The 22,929-nt window shown below is 40.6% G+C and overlaps 2 protein-coding genes across 3 annotated transcripts; one reads left to right on the plus strand and one right to left on the minus strand.

Moving 5' to 3' along the window:
* The first annotated feature begins 1,272 nt into the window (after nucleotides 1-1,272).
* LOC137265216 (arylsulfatase B-like) lies at nucleotides 1,273-9,315 on the plus strand. Of its 2 annotated transcripts, XM_067800563.1 has the most exons (3): nucleotides 1,284-2,754; nucleotides 5,230-5,277; nucleotides 8,566-9,315. In XM_067800563.1, exons 1-2 carry the CDS (start codon nucleotides 1,296-1,298, stop codon nucleotides 5,232-5,234), a joined length of 1,464 nt encoding a protein of 487 aa, XP_067656664.1. In that variant the 5' UTR covers nucleotides 1,284-1,295; the 3' UTR covers nucleotides 5,235-5,277; nucleotides 8,566-9,315. The 2 variants fall into 2 exon arrangements, with proteins under 2 accessions (XP_067656663.1, XP_067656664.1); XM_067800562.1 differs by lacking the exons at nucleotides 5,230-5,277; nucleotides 8,566-9,315 and having other exon boundaries at nucleotides 1,273-3,033.
* LOC137265218 (carbohydrate sulfotransferase 15-like) lies at nucleotides 7,193-20,967 on the minus strand. The gene is made up of 9 exons (XM_067800566.1): nucleotides 20,796-20,967; nucleotides 17,553-17,729; nucleotides 14,306-14,525; nucleotides 13,295-13,333; nucleotides 12,312-12,419; nucleotides 11,456-11,612; nucleotides 10,804-10,957; nucleotides 9,780-9,927; nucleotides 7,193-8,864 (listed from the first exon to the last, which is right to left on the minus strand). Exons 1-9 carry the CDS (start codon nucleotides 20,799-20,801, stop codon nucleotides 8,686-8,688), a joined length of 1,188 nt encoding a protein of 395 aa, XP_067656667.1. The 5' UTR covers nucleotides 20,802-20,967; the 3' UTR covers nucleotides 7,193-8,685.
* Nucleotides 20,968-22,929: the final 1,962 nt, after the last annotated feature.

Consider the following 22,929-nt stretch of genomic DNA (forward strand, 5'->3'; position numbering starts at 1 on the left):
TGTTTAAAAATACGAAAGGCACCAGACGAGATTAACTCGCCTCTCATCTCTTGCCGGATCACGCAGTGTCTTATGCAAAGCGAGGAAGTTCGATTCTAAATTCTTCATGGTAGAATGGAGATAAACCTACTGAGTTTGAAAATCAGAGACATGCTGTGCTGAATTGATGGCGACTAAATATTACAATTGAAACCTCTGCGCGTGCGCGTGATTTTCAAACACAGTAGGTTTATCTCCTAATCAAAATGATAACATGAAATGTCGATTATGCAATGAATGTACAGAGACTGTCCAACACCTTGTCAGTGGATGCCCTTCCATGGCACAAACAGCATATCTTAAAAGACATGGTGGCATGGCACGCTGTTTTTTCTATAGTCTCCGCCATGCTTGTGGCTTTGGCCCCAAGGTCCATCCATGATACGACCCTGAACAGGGCGTCATGGAAACTTCTCTGAAATAGGCCAATATACAGCCTCAGAAGAATGTTTTTCCAACAAACCTGATCTTATCCTGTTTGATAAAACCAATGGAGTTATTTATATCATTGAATTGGCTGTCCCTTTTGACAGCAATGTGATTAGCATGTTTCAGGAAAAGCATGAAAAATACTCGGCTATCGCCTTTGAAATGTTTCGCTTGCATCCCAAGTACACTGTCGTCAGGCTCCCCATTGTTCTCAGTGCCCTTGGTTTGGTACCTCCTGAACTCTTGGCGCAGATCAGGAGAGCTGCCGGGTTCTCTACCAGGAGCACAGTCCTTCTGACAGTCTAGGAAATGCAGAAGGCTGCAATGTTCGGGAGCCTTCATATCCTCCAGAAAGTTCTTGGTGAGTTGGACCAGGCAGTGTTTCCTGGGAGAAGTCTCATTCGCTATCTGGGCTGCGTGTAGAGGGGGCAAGGGCCCTGAGCTGATGACGAGCCTTACTGGGCTGACTGTGCCAGGATCACCCGAACCTTCTCTGCTGCATTTGAATCTGTAAAATCTGTAATCTGTAAAACATAATAAGAAAAAAGATAAAACAAATCGCAAACAAGCGTTGCATCCTGTTCCAAACTGGCCCCATCTGAAGACAAGCAAAAACTTGCAGAGGACGTGTTATAACCAGAATTTCATATCAGAACCTTAGCCATCCTACCACTAATAATCTGCACAAAGTAGCTTTCTCTATCACACAACATGATAACAATGCTTCTGACCTTGCTCTGTTTATACGGTGGTAGTTACTGATACGGTAGTATTTACGGCACAAACTGATCTAAGTCCAGTGTGACGTCAGTGCTACGAACTCCATCATGGCGAAAGGCTGCTTCTTCTTGCTCCTTCTCTGTGCGTTCATTGTCACGGTCATCAGTAGCCCAAAAGGAGCAGCCCCTCCAAATTACATTTTCATAGTGGCTGATGACCTGGGATGGAATGATGTCGGGTTCAGGAACCCAGAGATGAGAACTCCAAACCTAGATCGTCTTGCCCATGAAGGTGTCATCCTAAACTCCTCCTACGTCCAGCCTGTCTGTTCTCCCTCCAGGAATTGTTTCATGTCCGGTTACTTTCCCTACAGGACTGGACTCCAAGATGGTGTGATTAATGTTGAACAGCCAAAGTTCTTGCCACTTAACTTTACTACACTTCCGGAAGAGCTAAATCAACTTGGATATGTGAGTCATATTGTTGGCAAATGGCACTTGGGATACTGTAATTGGAACTATACACCAACTTACAGAGGTTTTGAATCATTTCTCGGATACTATTCAGGAGAAGAAGATTATTACACCCATTATCGTGCAGATGCGTTTCAGTACAATGGACTGGATTTCAGAATGGACAAAGAACCTTTAAAGACATATAGAGGGGATTATTCAGCGCATATTTTCGCTGAAAGAGCAATCGACATCATCCGTTCACATAACCATAATCAGTCTTTGTTCCTCTATCTACCATTCCAGTCTGTGCACCAGCCTCTGCAGGTACCAGGGAAGTATGAGGCGAGATGTGGCCACATTCAAGATCTTCACAGGAGAATATATTGTGGAATGGTCAATGCTTTAGACGAAGCTGTTGGCAACATCACTGATGCTTTGGTTGAGACTGGTTTGATGGAGAACCTGCTCATGGTATTTACTACAGATAATGGCGGTCCTACCTACATTGCGGCGAATAATCTCCCACTACGCGGAGCCAAGACTACACTGTGGGAAGGTGGTACAAAGGGCACAGCGTTCATTTACAGCAAGAACCTCCTCAAGAAGAAAGGGTACTTGAACACTGAGATGATGCATGCTGTGGACTGGTACCCTACTTTGATTCAGATTGCTGGAGGAGATCTTAGCAAGATTATTGACAGAGATGGGGTTGGTCAGGAAGACATGTTGTTGAATGGAGGTCCTAGCAAAAGAGATGGTTTTGTGTATAATTTTTACAGTGGTGAAAGAGATCGAAATGCTTCCGCTATTCGGTATGGTCACCTGAAGTTAATTGAGGGTTCCCCTGGAAAATACAACGACTGGACACCTCTGCCGAAATTAGGACAGAAGTCAAGCCTAATGGAACAAGATGAGGATTTCCCTCCATATATGCTCTTCAATATCTCTTCTGATCCTACAGAACACTTTGATCTGTCGGCAAAATATCCTGACCTTGTGGAGGAGATGAAGGTAAAATTGGAAGAATGGAGAAAACGAGGTGTACCAGCCCAAGATCCACCAAAAGATCCAAAGTCAAACCCAGCCAACTTCGGGGGAGTCTGGAGTCCAGGTTGGTGTTAGTGAAATGAACATCCAAGAACCTGGGAAAATACTCGATTCTGATTCGTCAGTTAGACATTATAAATCACAATAAGTACCAATGACTGATGAAGCCGATTCTAATTTGAGGATTTCATCACGACAGGTGCTAAAATATTCGGAAATCTACAGTGATTAGTACTTTGTTTCTTTATCGAGGTCAGGAGGCACTTTGATGTATGCAGTTATGAGACATTTATGGTTTCACAATGTATAGATGCAATCGCTATATTATATAGATTGATTTCAAGCATTGGGGGCATTTGTGTCAAATTTGGGGCACTTTTCTATAACACGACAGTGATATTCTATCGTTTCCGTCCTGATGACAACATAAAAATTGGACCCTTGAAGATCCAGGATAGAATAGGCCTTCAGCAACTAATGCTTGTCACAAAAGGCGACTAACGGGATTAAGTGGTCAGTCCCAGCTGAGCAAATCGATGCTCATGTTGTTGATCACTGGTTTGTCTGGTCCAGACTCGATTATTTACAGATCACCCCCAGGGGGTGTAAACGTAAACTCACTTATTCACAAAAATTGACGAACGGTGAGATCAACACGATGTAAAGATGTTTTCCTTTATTGTGCTGACACACAAAAATACCTATGTTAAATACTTTCAGTGCATGTCATCTATGCGAGTTGAATATGATATGTTGTGTATCATACTGGTTACAAACCCTAGGACAATTCCGGTTATATTTGGCCTTACGTAAGAGGCGTCTAATGTGGTCAGGTTCACCCATGTATTTCAATTGCGTGACTGATGCTCAGGTCTTCATTACGTGATTATCTGATCCAGAATCGATTATTTTCAGACCGCCGTCGTATAGCTAAAATATTGCTGGGCGCGGCATTAATAACCCAGTATTCCATACCAAGCATGTGATCAGTGGTGTTTGCGTATTCTTTCCTTTAATTGCTCGTGTCAGTTTCCGCGTGCAGTGTTAAATGTCAGACATGTCAGTCATATGATTAGAATCTCTGGACTTCCCGATTACACAGTCAGCTGTTTCCCTATCCATGGCGAACTTAGATAAAATATGCACCGTATGTTAGCTCAGCACGTCATAAACGAATCTGTATGAAATAACGCAAGGGACATTGTCGCCATCTTTCATTCACCCCCCTGCTTTGGAAACAAACTAAAATGTCAAAAGCGTGAGAACGCGAGATTTGACAAAAGTCGACGGCATGAGAAATACGAGATTTGACGTAAATCTCTAAAGTTTGCAATCTTTCGTCATATGACCACAAAGACACGAAACGGCGAGAACACCATATTTCATTTTCTAACGCCAAGTATTTGCACATCTCTACTTGTTTAATGGATATTCTAGAAGTTGGTTAGTCAAAAATGAAACATACAACTTTATGGATTACAACTTCTTGCTTACTATATTTAGCTACGTTTCGATTTACCTCTTTTTCAACGGTCGACATCGAGATATTAACCTCCACAGTATTCCGTAGATATGATATGAACGCGTTACAATGCAATATTCGGTCGGCGATACGTCACAAAGCTCTTTGACACCACCCCTCTTTCACAATCGCCAACACGCCATGCGGGCAAACGGAGCGCAATGAGAGTCATAAAAGCGATGAAAACATGCCATGATTGTACGTGATGGGGGTATTAATATACTTCATACTTTTTACACTTATTTACATGCAAGTGTTAACTTGTGGTGAATATAACCCGGAAAAAAAATTCAAAATGAATGGGCGGAAGTATTGTTAAGTTGACAGTTATCGTGGGCCTTTAACCTGGATCGTTATCAGAAAGATACAAACAGAGTGAACAAAAATATGAGACCCTCTTTTGCAGACTACTTTGCATTGCTTTTTGTAAAATTAGTTAGACGAATTGGGTCGGGATACAAACATTTTGGGGGCAATATTACATTAAGTAATGCCATGAAAGTTTAACCAAATTGTTTTAGGAAACATTTTCCATCGTAAATGTGACAATGTTAATTAAACGCAGGGACAATGAATTCGTCTAGTGGTTTGGTGGCGATGGGGAAGCCCAGTGGTTGTAGAGTTCGCTCATCCCGCGGAATATTCGCGACATTTCCTGCGTCCCCCGCCGTGATAATGCTGAAATGTTGCTTAAACTCACTCACTCACTCTAGTGGTGTGAATGTACAGTTAATACTGTTGTGTCGAAGTAAAAGTTGGTCCTCACACATTCCCTGTAGTCATATTTTTAGTGATTGTGGCGAACCTCTGATAACTCGAATCAGTTAAGTAGGTCCCTTCAACTTCGACATAACAGATTGACGATGGCATTGTTCATGTACTGTACAATGTATATGTAACGAAGTAGATCTAGACAACCCAGTGATTTAGGATTGATCTACGCAACTGCGATAAGGTTAGGTGGATCGACCGACCAATCCTGAGCATTCGATCCTGTTACATGCATGGTTCTTGCAGACTAGTGCTACCCTGAACTTCACGAGTGGTACATTGTGGAGCGATTGGGTAAGTAGACGCTTTATCACGTCATTTCACCATATTTAAAATGAATTAAATAACCCCTGTTTCCAGCTATATGCAGCTGCTCAATGGTGATTTACACGTTAGAAGTCACGTTCTTACAGTTTAGTCAGTAGATGAGAAAAAGAAATGTTCTGAGTTTTCTCTTTAAAGTTGGGAAAGAGTCACTGTTCCTGATGTCAAGGGGTGCAGTCATGTGTACACTGTTACTCTCTGAATAATGACAGTGACACACACCACTTCACACGTTTAGGATAACCTATTTCTCACTGATGGTCGGACCCGTGAAGGTTCGGGGGAGAACAGGCCTTCAGCAACCCATGCTTGCCATAAAAGGCGACTGTGCGTGTCTTAAGAGTAAAGGGATCTGATGGTCAGGCTCGCTGGCTTGGTTAACACGTCATCGGTTCCCAATTGCGCAGAATGATGTTCATGCTGCTGATCATTGGATTGTCAGGACCGGATTCGATTATTTACAGACCTCCACCATATATATAGTCTGGTTCATAATTATTGAGAATTTTTCTTCTTACTTTGAGCTATCCTAACACCTCAACTGATTCACTGATACTTAAAACTAAGTTATGGTATAAGGGAGGTAACTCATCTTGGCCTACTGAGTATAGTACAATTAGAGTTACCTCCCCTGAATTTGTAGCAGACGTCATTTTCCTCAGCACTGTCAACAATGTCTGCTGAAGATAAAAGAAGGTTGATTTTTGAGTTGTGTAATCAAGGAATTGATGATGTAAATACACTGGCAGAGAGAACAGGAACTCCTCTTTCTACTGTGTATAGGATTAGGAAGAATTTTAAAGAGGGAAAGGATTTGGGGCACCAGAAAGGAGCAGGGAGACCCAGAAAGTTGGACTTCTCAGATCGCGTCCGGCTGGGAATTTTAGCGTCTAAAAAGCAAAGGGCAAGCATCTCCAACATCAGGTATGAAATGATAGAAAGGGGATCAACAGTTGTATCAAAATGTACAGTTAGAAGAAATTTGATTGATCTTGGATGGGAGAAAAAGACTGGGATTCCTTCTCCTCTCATGAAACAAGAACATAAAGACAGGCGTGTTGAGTCGTGTTTGGCACATGAAAACTTTGACTGGGAAAATGTGATTTTTACTGATGAAAGCTCAATATGGGTATATCCCAATAATGTGAAAATATGGACAAAGTCTGCGTCAGCACCGTTGTATCGACGACCTAAATACAGCCCAAAGTTTCATGTATGGGGAGGGATATCCTTATTAGGAACGACCCCGCTGTGTGTGTTTGAGGGAAATCTGACAAGTCAACGCTACACTAACATATTAGATAATTTTCTCCTTCCAAGTGCACATGTGTTTGATGGAAATGACTGGATTTTGCAGCAAGATAATGATCCTAAACACACCGCAAAACATGTCAAGCAGTGGTTTCAGGAGAAAAATGTGACTGCATTACCATTTCCTGCATATAGTCCTGACTTAAATCCCATTGAGAACATTTGGGGGATGATGAAGGAATGTGTGAATCAAAAGGGGTTGACAAAAATTGAAGACATGAAGAGAGAAGTGGCCCGATACTGGGACAGCATAACTCACGAGACACTAACCTCTCTGATAGGAAGTATGCCTAAACGTCTTAGACTCTGCCGTGAAGCTCAAGGAGACTTGATAAAATATTAAATTGTTACCTACACAACATGAAAAGGTCAGTTCACTTTCACAATACATTCAATTTTATCTGATTTGTTCTCGTTTAATAATATGAAATGCTTTAGCTATTCTCAATAATTTTGAACCATACTGTATATAGAGGGTGCAAAACTAATCCCACTCCCTCCCTCGCTGATGGTCGACTCTTAATGTTTTCTCTTAATCCTCAAACATGCATAGATACATGCCTACTTATATGCATTTGCATATGTGTTTATTGCAGAAGCAGTAATATTGACATGTCACCAGAAAGTAATATACGTCTTCACATTGTGTCTAATGTGTTACTGAACACTGTATATACATCTATCATATATATATATTTATCATCCAAAACTGTGTTCCACGGGAGATATCGCTTGTGTGAGATCAGACGATATCTCCTTGGAGACATGCCCTGACAATGCCCTGACAATGCTATGACGTCATGAACTTGATTATGTCACAATGCCATGACATCGTTGCACTGCAAATCTAATGCCAGTGCTGTGTTCACAGATATACATACTCCATTGAAAACTAATGAAGAATGATTTTGGATGATAAATAGAATTTCACCCTTGTGTCTACTGATATCAGTTATATCAACACTCGTTGATAAAGGTAAAAATATCAGCGGCAAACCTCGGATATTTGTTACTTTATCAACTTGTGTTGATATATTTCATATCAGTAGACACTTGAGTGAAGTTCTCTTCATATCGACGATCGAAGGATATCCCCAAGGCCATCTAAGGTCTCCGTGCGCTGTACGTAAAATTCCACGGATATTGCGCGGTCATCCCACGGGAGCCGCATGACATGATAGCCCTGCGACAGCTTTGCGATGGACCAATCAAACGTTTTATCATGGATAAAACCATTAGCAAGCCCTACCTGTTCTGTCGTTTGTCTCAGTTCATGATAGAGGTCCCAGACAACAAGATGTACATGGTATACCGATATCAATCAGTTTTCGCACGGACACCGCACGATCCTCTTACCCTCTCTGTTGGATCTCCATCCGAGTGGTTAAGGCGTTCGCGTGTCACGCCGAACATAGGTTTGTATTCGGACATGGATAAAATAGGTGAAGCCTAATATAGGGATGAAAAAGCTTCACCCAATAACCCTGTTCAACTCATAAACGATTAACATCTTTAAACTATGACAGTTTTCAGGCAACAGAGTCAATATTTTATGTCGCTTCAGCGGTATTGTCATTCTGTGGGGATGATGTGAGTGAGTATGGTTTTGCGCCTCTTTTAGCAATATTCCAGCAATATCACGGCAGTGGACACCAGAAATGGGCTTCACACATTGTACCCATGTGGGGTATCGAACTTGGGTCTTCAGCGTGACGAGCGAACGTTTAACCACTGGGCAATCATTGGGCTGAATAACTGGGAAACAATGGTATTTCTCTCAGCAGTAGCAAACACTTACAAAATACACAGTTTGATTAATGAACTGTACATGTTGAATTGATTGTCGTTTTAGCTTTACATTGTGATCATGCTACTTGTCTAGCAATACGTGTACTTGTGTACTATGTCTTGCTTGCTTGCTACAAAGTCTGCAACCTCATTGTTCAGGACACCCTGGATTCCGGACATTCTGGTTCCTGGACACCCCTGATAAAAGACGTCTTCTTTTCTTTTTAATAAATATGAAGACTTTCAGGAACACTGGTCGGTCCGAATACTAGGGTTTCATTAAAATCGATTGGGTTCTTCTTTCAACATAGCTTTCAGCTTTGTGTTAAAAGGTTCATAAAACGTGTCCAGTAACGCCTTCGTCTTTGGTAACATTGGTTGTGACTTAGTTCGAACTTTGCCCTTGTTGATTATGCATGCGTTGGCGATCTTCTTAATTTCCGTTTTGCTCAACGGTGCTGAAAAAAGAACACAACAAGCTCTTAAATCAAGGTGGTGTTGCCGTGGTGTGCTATGTATTGCTTCTGTCTTGAGACTATTATTCGAAACTTTAAAATCTAAACCTGTCAGCGTCTTCTCCACAACAATTTCAAGAGCAGAACAGAGAAAACTGAAAGAGATCATTCCGTTGGTGGATCTCATGGAATGGTGATACTAGTGACAAACGACATTGCGCTTCTTCAGTTTTAATCAACGATCAACGAGTACTGTCCCATCAACTCCTCTTAAGAATTGTGGCGAGGTTTGGAACCAGCACTGACGCCCTTACTAATTCATAATTTTTGCAAGAAATATTTAATCAACGGAGACACATATTTGCAAGAAGAACAACCGACATTCACCATCACTCTCTTGTTACTAGGTGCAAGCATAACTAAAATGTTGACATCAATAAAACTATCTTTCTTATGTGTATCACTTCTAAATTTCATAAAAGGCCTTTGATACTGTACCACAATGATGTTTCTAAGACAGTCTATATGAACGGGTATATAACATCTTTCACCTTGGAAGAAAAACAGACGTTTTCCACAAATACCACTTACTAAGCATTATAGAGAAGTTGACATCCATTATACCCTTTCTCTTATGTGTATCACTTCTAGATGCAATTTAAGACCTTTGGTACGGTATCACAGTACTGCTCTTACGTCTGGCAAAACCTAAGTAAATGGACACTTTATCCTTTCTTCAGTCGTTGAACATTTCTCAAGTGCCATAAATTATATTTACGGGCACTTATTACAGTATGTATAACATCGGAAAAAATCTAATATACGATATAGACATAATAATGTGTCATCAACGTATGAGATATATAATGATAACACATTTTACATGTACGGAAATCAAATCATTAAATGTTTACTTACAGACTCCTAAAAATGAGAACATTTTTTCAAGAGTTGCTTCTGGCTCATTCGAGAAGTTTTCAAGAAATGACACAAAGATCTGTTTCCGTGGAAACGTCTGGAACCAGTCTTCTAGGTACACGGAATACAACCCTATTCCGATCCTCATCTAAGGAGATGAAGAAACAATTACTAAAGCTCAATGATACATGGAAGGATGGAAGAGTAGCGCTGTGGTTAAAGGGTTCGCTCACCGTAGTTCGAATCCCCAATTGTGTGGAAAGCGTGAAGTGCATTTGTTGTAATCATCCACCGTGATATTGCTGGAATATTGTTTAAAATAGCGTAAGACCATCCTCACCCACTCATCAATCGCTGTTATCAGTCAGGATCAAACAACTTATAGATACATCGGGATTGTTCCTGCCACGATACATATTCGATGTCGTTTCTGCATTTATGCAAATAGATATATTGCTGAAATATTTTTTGATTTTTCAATAGCAATCCCCATCACTTATTTTCTAAGTTAGATGGTTAGTAATAAACGTTGTGTGTTTGCAACTACAATATCTGTGAGAAACGTGCCTATCTGCAACTTACACTGAAGTAAATTATTCATTCAAAGACGTTTTCTCTGGATTTGACGTGAATGTGGGCATATCGTAAATTATTGAGTGAGTGAGGTTAGCTTTACGCCGCACTCAGCAATATTCCAGCTATATGGCGGTGGTCTGTAAATAATCGCGTCTAAACCAGACAATCCAGTAATCAACAGTATGAGCATCGATCTGCGCAGCTAGGAACCAATGACATGTGTCAACCAAGTCAGTGAGCCTGACCACCCGATCCCGTTAGTCGCCTCTTACAACAAGTGCAGTCGCCTTTTGTGGCAAGCATGGGTTGCTGAAGGCCGATTCTATCCCGGACCTTCATGGGTACCGTAAACTGTTAATAGATTGTCTGAAAATGTTGCCATCGATTACTTTGACACTAAGCAAATACAGTTCGTCGATTGTGACACTAATTACTGACAGATACTTACAGAACTCATTTCCGATAAAGTATTATTGTAAGCACATTGCCGTACACCGTGCTTCTTAAAACAGTCAGTGTACATCTTGGTTTGGTTGACAACATTTTCATGAAAATCCTCCGGCGTTCCATCGCCAAGAAAATAGCAGTAACTGGAATATAGCCTGTAAAAGGACACGAGGAAATACAACAGTTGCAACACTAGTGATGAAATAATATGAATCTGTGTCCCTATGTCTACCAGAATACCTGCAACAACGCACACGTCAACTAAAAATCTTCAATGACAATCAACGTTGATGACAGACATCGTCTCTGTGACAGTCAACATTGATGACAATCACAGTTTGTGTGGCTGTTAACGCCAACGTCTCTGTGACAGTCAATGCTGATGACAGACTGTGACTTGAACACTCAAATGTTACGTCAAACACAGTCGGACAATCGGAGTCAGCTGAAACTGTGACAGATTTTCACACATTTTTACCCTAACAAGTCATTCAGTGATAAGGCGCGCATTGTCTGTTTGCATAGCTGTTGCCTAATGCCCTCGAGCCACGTTGAAGCAAGATAATGCATGACACATGTTCTAGGAATCCGATACGTAAATATTCCTTTTATCATGATCATCATTTTGACCTACACAGTATACGCTTACTCACCTGGAAACTGGATCCCTCAGTGTCAATATTATTTTGGCATCTGGAATCATATATCTTAGATAATGGGCATTGAGGATCCTTGGTTCCTGGCAGTTTTCATTACCTACATATTCCTGCCAGTGTCCGTTGTCCGAAAAAGTAGACGGTGAGTGATCGCCTGAAATGCATATAGACCACCTTTTGTCGTTGATAATCTATCTGAAACTTTATAAAATTTAGATTTAAATGGACTTAAGTCATTTACATATATACATTTACATATGTATGTCTCTTTCCTGAGTTCTCCTTGAAGATACACGATTGAAACATGTAGGAGAAGATCCGTGTTGTGTTATTATTTCGGAAACTACTTATTATATATCTACAACTGTACGCTGGGTATTCTCATCTATATAGCTTTGCCCAGATCACAACGAATATTTACAACAGTCACTGTTGATGCCAACAAAGAGTCTCTGTGGCAGAGAACGCTGATAATAACCAGTGTCTCTGTGAAATTCGACGTCTATGTCAAATAGAGTTTCTGTGGATGTCAACTCTTATGTCAACCAGAGTCTGTGTGACAGAATACGCTGACGACAAATAGAGTCTATGTGAAAGTCAACGTTGAAGACAACGGGGTCTCTTTGAACCTAAAAGAACTGATATATATATATATATACATATATATATCAACCACGCCTATTGTGAATCCAACTAAATTAGTTCACCTTGCAATAATATGTGCAGCAGTAAGACACCTGTCTCCAGCACATGCATCTATGTAACCGGACACGACCGACTAAGTAACCACCTGTGGCTGGCAATTGCCCTGCGTAACCGGACTCAACCAACTCAGTGACCACCTGTGACCTACCTATAATCATCGGATGGTAATCTATTATCTTTGAAGTAAGGTCCACCTTCCGCTCCACTTGAATGGTGCTGTTACGAAACCTCAAAGCGTAGTGATCAAAGGTTAAACCTAGAATACAAATTTAAAAAAGAAACGATGTCAATATGGTATCAGAGAAAGATACGGAAGAAGATGTAACGTCTCAGTTGTTACTTAATGTAATAGCTCTATTAAATCCTGGTATGCTTCCCATTCCAAACTTTGATGTCAGGATATTTGCAATATTTGACTTGGACAATGTTTTCCAGACCCTTGTCACTTCTCCATAGTGTGTGCTGTTCTGCAGTCTTTAAGTGTTCAGTTCTGTTTCAGTAACTTTACAATAGGTCATAAGTATGCATTGTAGCACCACATTGTGTGATACTCGATTCATCAAAACTGTTCTTAAATGGTAAACGCGCTCGGTTTTTACATTGTATGTAGTGGTCTTAAATCAACAATAAAGGAACACTAAATTGAAAACAGAGTAGCTTTATATTCTATAGAGTGAACGCACTACACGTAAAATTCTTAATTAATTATCGGGTCATTTGAGGGACACACTCAGTGTTTCAGCAGTTTTTAACATTACCATTTGTAAAATATGTAATTATATAAGGATAAAACGGATGTCTACCTGGAAGCATTATGGTTTCCATATACCAGTGATAAACGTATTTGGCGACTGGATAATGTGTACGTACTTACTATTTGGCACTATATGTAAAATACAACAAGAGCTGTTCAACAGCATCATGGAAACAATTTATGTCTTAGTAACATCTTCTGTGGGTATGACGTTAATATCTGACCAAAGTCTGTGATTTAATGCTACACCCCTGCACACCAGATCGAAAATATAAGAACGAAATTTAGTTGGGATCAGACCCTTTTACTTAAAAACAAGGGCTATACGGCATCAGCTCACACACTCTCTCGACAATTAATAAGCATTATACACATACGTGGTCTATATTTAGGAGGAGCATCTAGAAGTCTCTGCTCTGAAATGAAAAAAAAAAGATACATATTTCGGTTAATGTGAACATGAATTCAGAACATTTTATACATGAAGCATATTTAGACGATGTATTGATTTGGACATGAATCATGTTTCATGGAGGACAACCACGATGTTTAAAATACTCCTCATCACACTGACAATGGTGTCCATCAGTTTAGTGGATTTGTGAAGGGTTTTACTCTTTGGACGCATCGGAAACAGAACTGACGTCAGTCGTCGTTTTCTGGTTGAAATCACCATATCATACCGGTGTTTTCAGATAAAATGACCTTGCCTTAATACGTGTTTGTGACGGGTGCCGTAAATGGGCAATATGTGCTTACGTTTTCTCTAGTATCTGTTGCAATCCCTTTCCGAATATTATTCATAAACACATGCTTACGACACAGTCGGTATCGACAATGGGCTCTGATGTAGCTTAACATTTCTTATGATTATAGAACTGTCTTTATCACTTTGTTATGTTTGGTGGCTAACCCTAATTAGTCTGCATAATATGATCTATAAGCAGTATTGATCCCGTGAAGATCTCGGTTGAAACTTGGTCTCCAGTAACCACCGCTTTAGAGGCGATAGTCGGGGTCAGATGGTCCTGGCTGATCGAATGGGTCTGGTTAGCACATGTCACTGTATCCCAATTCCGTGGAGCGATGTTCATGTTGTTGATCACTGGATTGTCTGGTCCAGGCTCGATTATTTACATACTGCCCCATATTGCTGGAATATTGCCAAGTGCGGCGAGAAACTAAACTCACTCAGTATTGAGAAAGCCCGTATTCTGTGGGAATCAGGTAGCACTTATGTTTGCTCGCTACATAGTTGTGCGGCAAGGGTGTGTAAAATTCGAGACTGAGTCACAGCCAATGCAGTGATCAACAGCATGAGCACAGTTCTATTCAAACGCCATAAACCGTGGAGTTAACGCCCTCCATTCGTTCGTGGCCATACTTACTAAACCTCCCCCTTGACAACCAGTGAATTGCTGAGTAGGTAGTTTTATCAGCGATATCAGGATGGGAGGACAGTTTGCTGAAGAGGTCAGTAGTTCCACACTTTGGTTGTCCGACGATATAAAATACTGGGATACAGCGGACTGATGAATGGACGTCGTCCGGGTACCTGTGGCCATACCAACACGGGTTGCGAAAGTTGCCGATGTACTCGGGTCGAGGCTGAAATATATTATGAGTGAGTGAGTTGGCTTTTACACCGTTCTTAGCAATAGTCGAGCACTATCACGACGGAGAACACGTATAAAGGGCTTCACACATTGTACCCATGTGGGGAATTGAATGCGGGTATTCAGCGTGACGAGCGGACCCTTTAACCACTTCCTGTTCCCATACACGCTTTAACCACTTCCTGTTCCCATACACGCTTTAACCACTTCCTGTTCCCATACACGCTTTAACCACTTCCTGTTCCCATACACGCTTTAACCACTTCCTGTTCCCATAAACGCTTTAACCACTTCCTGTTCCCATACACACTTTAACCACTTCCTGTTCCTTTCAAAGCAAACATTCACGTTTAAAAGTGGGTGAGTTTAGTTTTACGCCGCACTCAGAAATATTCCTGCTATGTGGCAGCTGTAAATAATCGAGTCTTGACCAGACAATCCAGTGATCAGCAAAATGATCACCAATCTGCATATCTGGAATATCACGAATTACAGATAACAATCTAAGGAACACTGATCATCTATAACATCTACAACAAGTTTCTAGTGATCAGAATGAAGTTATTCTTTCTGAATCCCAGGGGAACACTATCATCGATATATTTTTGTCAGTTTTTAGTATAATAAAAGCACAGTGAGTAGGTTAAGAGTAGGAACATTTTTTTTAAGAATTGACGTTATAAAACCTATAATGACGACGGTGATGATGACGACGACGACGACGACGACGATGATGATGATTAATAATGTTGATGGTAAATGTTGATCGTGATGATGGCGACAACGATGAGGAGGAGGGGGATAATCATGATCAGCAGATTATCTTTGAACAATAATTATAATCCATAGCCGATGCGCACCAAGCCAAACATTGTGTATGTACGAAACCCTCCGAGAACACCAGTTGGTATGGGAAATCTCTATTTTGACGGAGGATATTTATATATTTAAAATGGGCAAGTCACGCCGAAAGGTTAATACTGATCTCACGGTAAGTGAGCAACAATCTAACGTCAAATCGGTAATATTTCAACCATATCATACATTAACGCCAAACATATTTGAATTGTACAAAATCCTGTAATCAAACGACTGAACAATAATATGATGTCACATATCATATTTGAAACCATTCGAGGACATATACAACACACTATCAATAAACAACAACAACAACATAATAATAATAATAATAATATAAAGTGCTAGAGATCGCTTGCATCTACAGGAAGGCCATCATCTAGGGGCTTCGGTATGAAGGGATATGAATAATGAGTCTCATTATCCAGTTCAGACAATGACCTACTTTTCAGCAGAACCGATTTTTCACGTGTAAAAAGTGAAAAGAGACACTATAAACAACTATGGTTACACTAAATTAGAATTCCTCCTACATGAGAAAATGGTCCTTACAAATTGGTCTTAATTTTAAAATCGTATTTCTGTATTTTATGTATAATTTCGACAGGTTGTCGTTAACTAAGACGTCCCAGACTTCCTCTATTAGAAGAGGTCGTGCAATGATTCACAATTCTTCAGGCTCACTGGTTACACCTGTTATGTGTTCTTTGCGCTTATAAAATGTATTTGTGTATCTTACAATGTAATTGATATAATATCAACTTCGTACCAGACGGCCAAACCTCTCTAGCGACCGAACTCGTATTGCTGTGCCACACTGTATGGCAGCGATGACTACCACAGGCTAATTTGCATATCACGTGACCGGACTTTGCTCTTGTTTGTAAACAAACGTGAATAAATAAGTAGATCCTGTCATAACGCGAGCGATTTGGTGCGGTTTTCATGCTGTTGAACACTGTTACGCAAATAGTTAGGTTTATGACAATGTATGTTTATATTTCAAACCGGCTACTTCACCTTTCTGGTCTGTCGCAGAACTCTGGGTAGAAGAGTGGCGCTGTGCAACACGGCACGGTGCACGACGTGTTTGCGAGGATTAGAAGCACTGTAGTGTCGTAATATACGATTGACTAGATTATCAAATAATACTGATTAATATTACTGATTAACATAAAAAATCCAGGTTAATAAGTTGGTCTCAAATTTCTGGATTGCTTATTGTACTAAGCTGCGCAATAGGACGGAACTCAGTCAGCAAGAAAACGAGCCAGTCATATAATCAATGTTTTGACGATATGTTATCGAACTGTGATCGATCAATATAGGGCTCTGGCTCAGCAACGATATGTTGCTGGTATAGTGTTCAAGACACGTCAAACATAAATCGTTATTCAGTCACGACTGGTCAAAAGAGGTGGCACAAAACCTGAACCATTCTATTTCGACTTTCACTGAAGCTTACCGTTAATGTTTTGGAAAAAATTACTTTGTTTTTAATCGGTCTTCACACGGCAAAATAGGTTTGACATATGTTGTAAAAATCTGTCAAACACGCGTTGTCACACACATGTCAAACTTTTGTGTCGTTTGCGTGCCATGTCTCTGTCGGTGCGGTCAAATGACAATCACTGCAATTGATAACTGCGATTGGTTGTTCCTGATCAACTCGAATTTGACAACAGTTTGATGTAAAGGTGGTGAGAACAGACTGGTGTCGGTTGAGCGTTGTCGGACAGTTCACACTCGCACACTCGAGCTAAACTTTAGTTTGACGTGTGAAGGCCGCTTTATAGACATTTTTACCCATATGAATTTCAAAACACATGCAATATGTAATATCATTTGGTACAAATTACTTTTACATTATCATTTTGATGGTACCCGTGTAGATCTTCAGCAGCCCGTGTCTATCGTAAGAGGCGACTAACGGGATTGGGTGGTCAGGCTCGCAGACTTGGTTGACACATGTAATCTAAATCGATGCTCATGCAGTTGATCACAGGATCATCTGATCCAGACTGGATTATTTACAGACCGCCACCATATATGTGGAATCATGCTGAATGAGGCGTAAAACTAAACGCACTCACTCATTATTTTGCTGGCCACTCACTCACTCACTCACCAACATACACCATCCACCTGGAATACTTACAAAACTGAGAATATCAAATCCCGGTTTAGTTTTCTCCCCGGTACGTTCTGATCCTTGACATGTTGGTCTGATTACTGGGGTCGTCCTGCCAGCCTTCCTTCTTGACATATTAGTAGACTTCCATACAACGACCGTCGATAACAGGCATAATGTAAGAATAATTATCCTGATCTGCCACTGCAATATGGAAACAACAGGACTTGGAGTTTGCATGTAACTAACCAAATTGTGTAGGTCGATGTTCATGCTGTTGATCACCGGTTTGCTATTATATACAGAACGAATATTGGGGGTGAGGATGTGTGTAACCTAAATAGATTCGTGTTGTATGTCATTATATAAGGACAGATTTATTACATTATTACATAATCATGTGAATGAGTGTAAATTTCACACAGCCCTTGGATATCCGGGTTAGAATTGATCTACAGTAATCCATGTTTGTCGTAAGGGACGACTAACGGGATTGGGTGGTCAGGCTCGCTGACTTGGTTGACACATGTCATCGTACCCCATCGTGCATAGGTCAGTGCTTATGCTGATGATCACTGAATTGTCTGACCCAGACTTGGTTATTTATAGTTGGAATATTGCTGAGTGCGACGTAAATCTGAACTCTCTCACTCTCCCACTCACTCCTGTCGTGATGTCACATCGTTTCTGTGTAAGATCCCGTGTATACCACTTGAAAGAAGGTTTGAAGGCTTTGATAACGGTACATGGTATCGGTACTGTTAATGGTTTGTTTAATGATGTTTGATCTGTCTCCCTACACTACATGTCACAGTAACTAGTAAAAGACGACACTGGTCAGTATAAAGATCATTGTTAACTAAAGCGTGTTTTAGATAAATACATGATTAACGGGAACAGATGTCGAAAGTTATACAATGATTTTTTAAAGCTGATTCAGGGCTGAAGCGGCATCAAACAACATGCATGTCGCGTTGTTGTTTTCATTAAAACGAAACGTACAAATCATTACAGCTTTCACTGCAAGAGACTGTCGATGTTTCGTTCAACTGGATCGAGTAAAATATGATTTTCTAAATGAATCGATACCGCACAATAGAATCTCATCGATCCCGCTATTCAAGGGACCATGAAATTTGAAGACTGTGACAGTACAAGAGTCGATTGGGTAAGTAAACAGATGTGACCACGCGTGTTATGTTTCCGTCTGTGAAGGCTACACCATGAATACACACAGCAGATCTATTGTATCTTCGCATGTTTCTGAGCCGAGAAACTATTCTTAGACACGCGGCCACCGGATGAATGGTCACCGGATGAATGGTTTTGGAATGTATACTCTTCTAATTCCTATATCAGCATAATATTTTGTGTCTCCTTTGGCTCCTGGGTCATATGTCGTCCATAAACAGAAGTCCACGTGTCAACATCTGTTGTCCACAAAATTGTTATGACTCAAACAACCTACGATAGACACAAGTGTATTGATATGACAATCCACAAAGCCAGTTCCCTTTTCTCGTGGACATAGTTTAATGCACGCCTGGCATATAATTGTGTCTTCATTCATGACCTTTCATATCAAAAACAAACTATATCATGTCATAAACCAACCCCAGTTTTCAGTCCTTCGATTGCTGAGTCATGTATAATATTGAAGTGACTACCTGACTGTGATACTGTCTCCTGGGTGTTCTCCGTCGGTCTTTATAGCAACTTATTGCAACAGCGATGCCACTTTAAAATTGTAGATGGAACAATGAGTGAAATGCATTAACCGTTAATACCATTGACCATGTCCAAATTGCTGAAATCATCGATGCGTTAGGATGTCTTAACTATTTTGAGGGTGTAAGTAATGAGTGAGTATGATTTTACGACGCTTTTTGCAATATCACGGTGGGGGCTCACAGGGGCATTGTTGGGGGTCTACAGGTGTTACAGTGTTTCGAGAGACAGGTCAGAATCGTTGCACAGATGACACCTGCAGGTGTATGTGCTGCGTCCACGTGTTATCCCACGATTGGTGTTGTCATGATCAAAACGTTATATTTTGGGATGAATCAAGGTTTGAAAGAGCGAATGTGTTTTCTTATTTATTTTATATAATATTGTTATTATTTCATTTTTACATCTTACTTTTTATCTAAACTTATAATTCTTTATATTTAGATAATTATTTATCTATCAACAACAGAATGTGGTGTAGGCAGACTGCACGCACACATGCCTCACTAGTGGTGTGTTTGTGGTGGGATCACTGACGGTTTCGGGTTTGTTTTTTTTTTGGTATTTTTTTGTGTGTTTTTTCTGTTGTTGTTTTACCTATCACTGTCACTCTGTATTTCAGGATGACAGAGCAAGAGCACAGAGTGATCACCGTTCATTGACCCATTAGTGAGTGAGTGCATTTACTTTTACGCCGCTTTTAGCAATATTGCAATATTATCACGGCGGGGGGACTCCAGAAATGAGCTTCGTACAATGTACATGTATCCGTTAGGGGAATCGAACCAGGGTCTTCGGCGGGACGAGACAACGCTTTAACCACCCCACACATTAGTTGTGCAGTGAGTGGTAGCAGTAGAGTAGTAGTAGTGGAGGCAGAAGTAATAGCAGTGACAGTAGTAGTAGTGAGTGAGTCAGTTCAATTTTACGCCGCCTACGTCAAAATTTCAGTAATATCGCGACTGGGAACACCAGAATGGGCTTTACACATTGTACCCATGTGGGGAATCGAACTCGGATCGTCGGAGTGACGAGCGAACAGTTTAAGCACTGGGCTACCCGACCGACCCAGTAGTAGTAGTAGTAGTAGTAGTAGTAGTAGTAGTAGTAGTAGTAGTAGTAATAGTAGTAGTGAGGTAACTCGTACCAAGGTAGCTCTAAAACCGAAACAATGTGACCCATTGTGTACAAACATGTGACATCGATGATCTTTCCTTGGTAAACTACACTTCTATTTGTCTGTGAATCCATTGAGCCTGATGTTGGTTCCCTGTCTAACTCCATCATGTAGAAGACTGCATACACTATAATACCTTCGCATGGCAAATCCATTCGTGTTGCAGAATAGACAACAATGGACATCAACAGCTGTTCGCAGACATGCCAGGTAGCGCACATCGACAACCATCTACAATACATTTTGAATGAAATAACGTGGACATGTACCATTAGAAGGTGAATCTACATTCACATATTTTCCTTTGGTGAGGTCGAAGTTTACGCCATGCTAACTAATTATAATGACCAGTGACTAGAACTTACCTTCATTTGATATTAAGCTCGGTCGCACCAAGAGCCGATGAGGGTCAATACCTCATCCTGTGAAGGCTGTCCATTGATGGAGCGTCCACGTCTTCATTCCAGGTTTCCGTAAGGTTATCCTGAGTTTATATGCTGCTTTAAACACCTACCAGGTCCAGGGTTGTCCAACTGCATCTGTCGCCATGGCACTGAACAGAACCGCTAGCCCAATGAAAATAGTGACTATATCGATTTTCAATGCGAACTGTTTCTGAACGTGACATTTATTTGAGGCGGGTTCTCTCGGCACATTGCGTCTCTGATATACAGGTCTCTTAACTGTTTTATCGTCCAAAACAGAAACATAGGATGGGGCTGCAAAAGCTATCCATCTCTAATACTAAATAATGAACACGTATACTGGATAATAAAATGTCAGTAGCCTCTGTAACACTCGGTGTATTCAGCTAAACAAAAACAAAATACATTATTTGACTTGTTTTGTAATGTTGGAAGCGTTTGTTTACCATGACATGACCAGCGGTCACTGGCCAATTAGTGACTGAGTAAGTATAGTTTTATGCCTCTTTAAACAGTATTCCCGCAGTATCATGGCGATGGACATCAGAAATGGGCTTAAACTCATGTAATCGAACCCAGGTCTCTGGCGTAACGAGCGAACGCTCTAGCTACTAGACCACCCCGAACCATCCCCACTGTCAAATTAAATATTAATCAGTGTTGACTATTATCTTGTTTTGTGTGGATAAATAACACTCAAATTCAAGTAAAAATACACTTTTTAATGAAAATAAACACATTTCAAGTGATTCGTTAAACGCTTCCGTTCACTGAATGCGTCAGTAATATCCCTAATACTGCTCCATTTACTGACGCCCTCTATGTATTTCATCTAACACAATAACATCATTTCAAAGAATATTTTCCTTCAAAGTTTCAACTTTTCTCAAGTCTTAACGAAGAAATAATATTATACTTGAAATCATACTTGATGAAAAAAACCCCCAAACTTCAAGTGTGTCGACCCTATCAATAGACAATATTAGCTTAACCTGCAAATACTCAAACAGACATTTTATTGATTACGAATTGTTTGTGACGGCACCGATGAGCTTAATGTCACGTAGTATGAGGTCACGTGTACACATGAAACCATGGAAGTGGTCGTACCACAACCCAATCAATATTTACGGAGTACATATGGGCGATATATTTTCTTATACACCGGTTGCGTCATCATGTGGCTTGCTTCTTAATCTCAATCACAACTTATCGATGGCCTAAATACAGTGTTTGTACCGAGGGTGGATGTTTGGTTGTTTCAAACCCCGTAGGGGTCAAACCAAAAGTGTCGAAGGATTATTGACTCTCTGTGCGCATCGTAACAGAATAAAATTCTGACGAGTCAGCATATTGTGTGTGAGTTATCAAGTGTAGTTTTCCTCCACACTCACCGATGTTAAAGCTTTAAGTAATGGAGTAAGTAATGGAGACTGGACCAGACAACCCAGTGATCAACAGCATGAGCATCAACCTACGCAATCGAGATACGACTGCGATAGCATGTGTCAACCAAGTCAGCGATCCTGACAACCCGATGCCGTTAGTCGCCTCACACGACAAGCGTGGTTACTGACGATCAATTCTAATGCGGATCTTCTCTTATGTAGAGTGTGTGGCGTTCAAATCAGCAGCATGGTATGTCGCACGTACGAGGTGGTTATAACGAAACTTTAAGACATAAGTACGTTAATATAGACAATCACTAAATGATAAGATCTCAGAGGGTTTTGAACGTAGTGATTTGTAACAACTTTTGTTTTTAGATATTATTTGCGCCTTCAATGCAGCTCAACGGCTAAGCCGATGTAAAGAGCATCAACATAGTCCCCCTTTTTTACACTGGTGTACATAAACTAAGACTCAAATATAATTGTTTGTCGAAAATACTGTTAATTGTAACATGAAAAAATGCAATAAATCATTTGCGCCATTTCATAATCGATCTGTGGGGCAGGGCAGATTGTACCATTCAGAGGTTTTCATGTGCACGTCTCATTATCAAATACATGCAAAGGCAATTCAGTTGTACAGCCGGTATACTTTGTGTGTGTGTGTGTGTGTGTGTGTGTGT

The sequence above is a fragment of the Haliotis asinina genome, chromosome 15 (assembly GCF_037392515.1).
Source record: "Haliotis asinina isolate JCU_RB_2024 chromosome 15, JCU_Hal_asi_v2, whole genome shotgun sequence".
Lineage (NCBI taxonomy): Eukaryota > Metazoa > Mollusca > Gastropoda > Lepetellida > Haliotidae > Haliotis > Haliotis asinina.

What these genes read in the sequence shown, in the direction of transcription:
- LOC137265218 (XM_067800566.1), bottom strand. An exon ending in GATTTGATATTCTCAGTTTT is followed by an intron (nt 14,526 to 17,552) that starts GTAAGTATTCCA and finishes AATATATTTCAG; the next exon opens with CCTCGACCCGAGTACATCGG. An exon ending in CTTTATCGGAAATGAGTTCT is followed by an intron (nt 9,928 to 10,803) that starts GTAAGTATCTGT and finishes TCATCTCCTTAG; the next exon opens with ATGAGGATCGGAATAGGGTT.
- LOC137265216 (XM_067800562.1), top strand. Translation starts at nt 1,296, where the DNA reads ATGGCGAAAGGCTGCTTCTTCTTGCTCCTTCTCTGTGCGTTCATTGTC.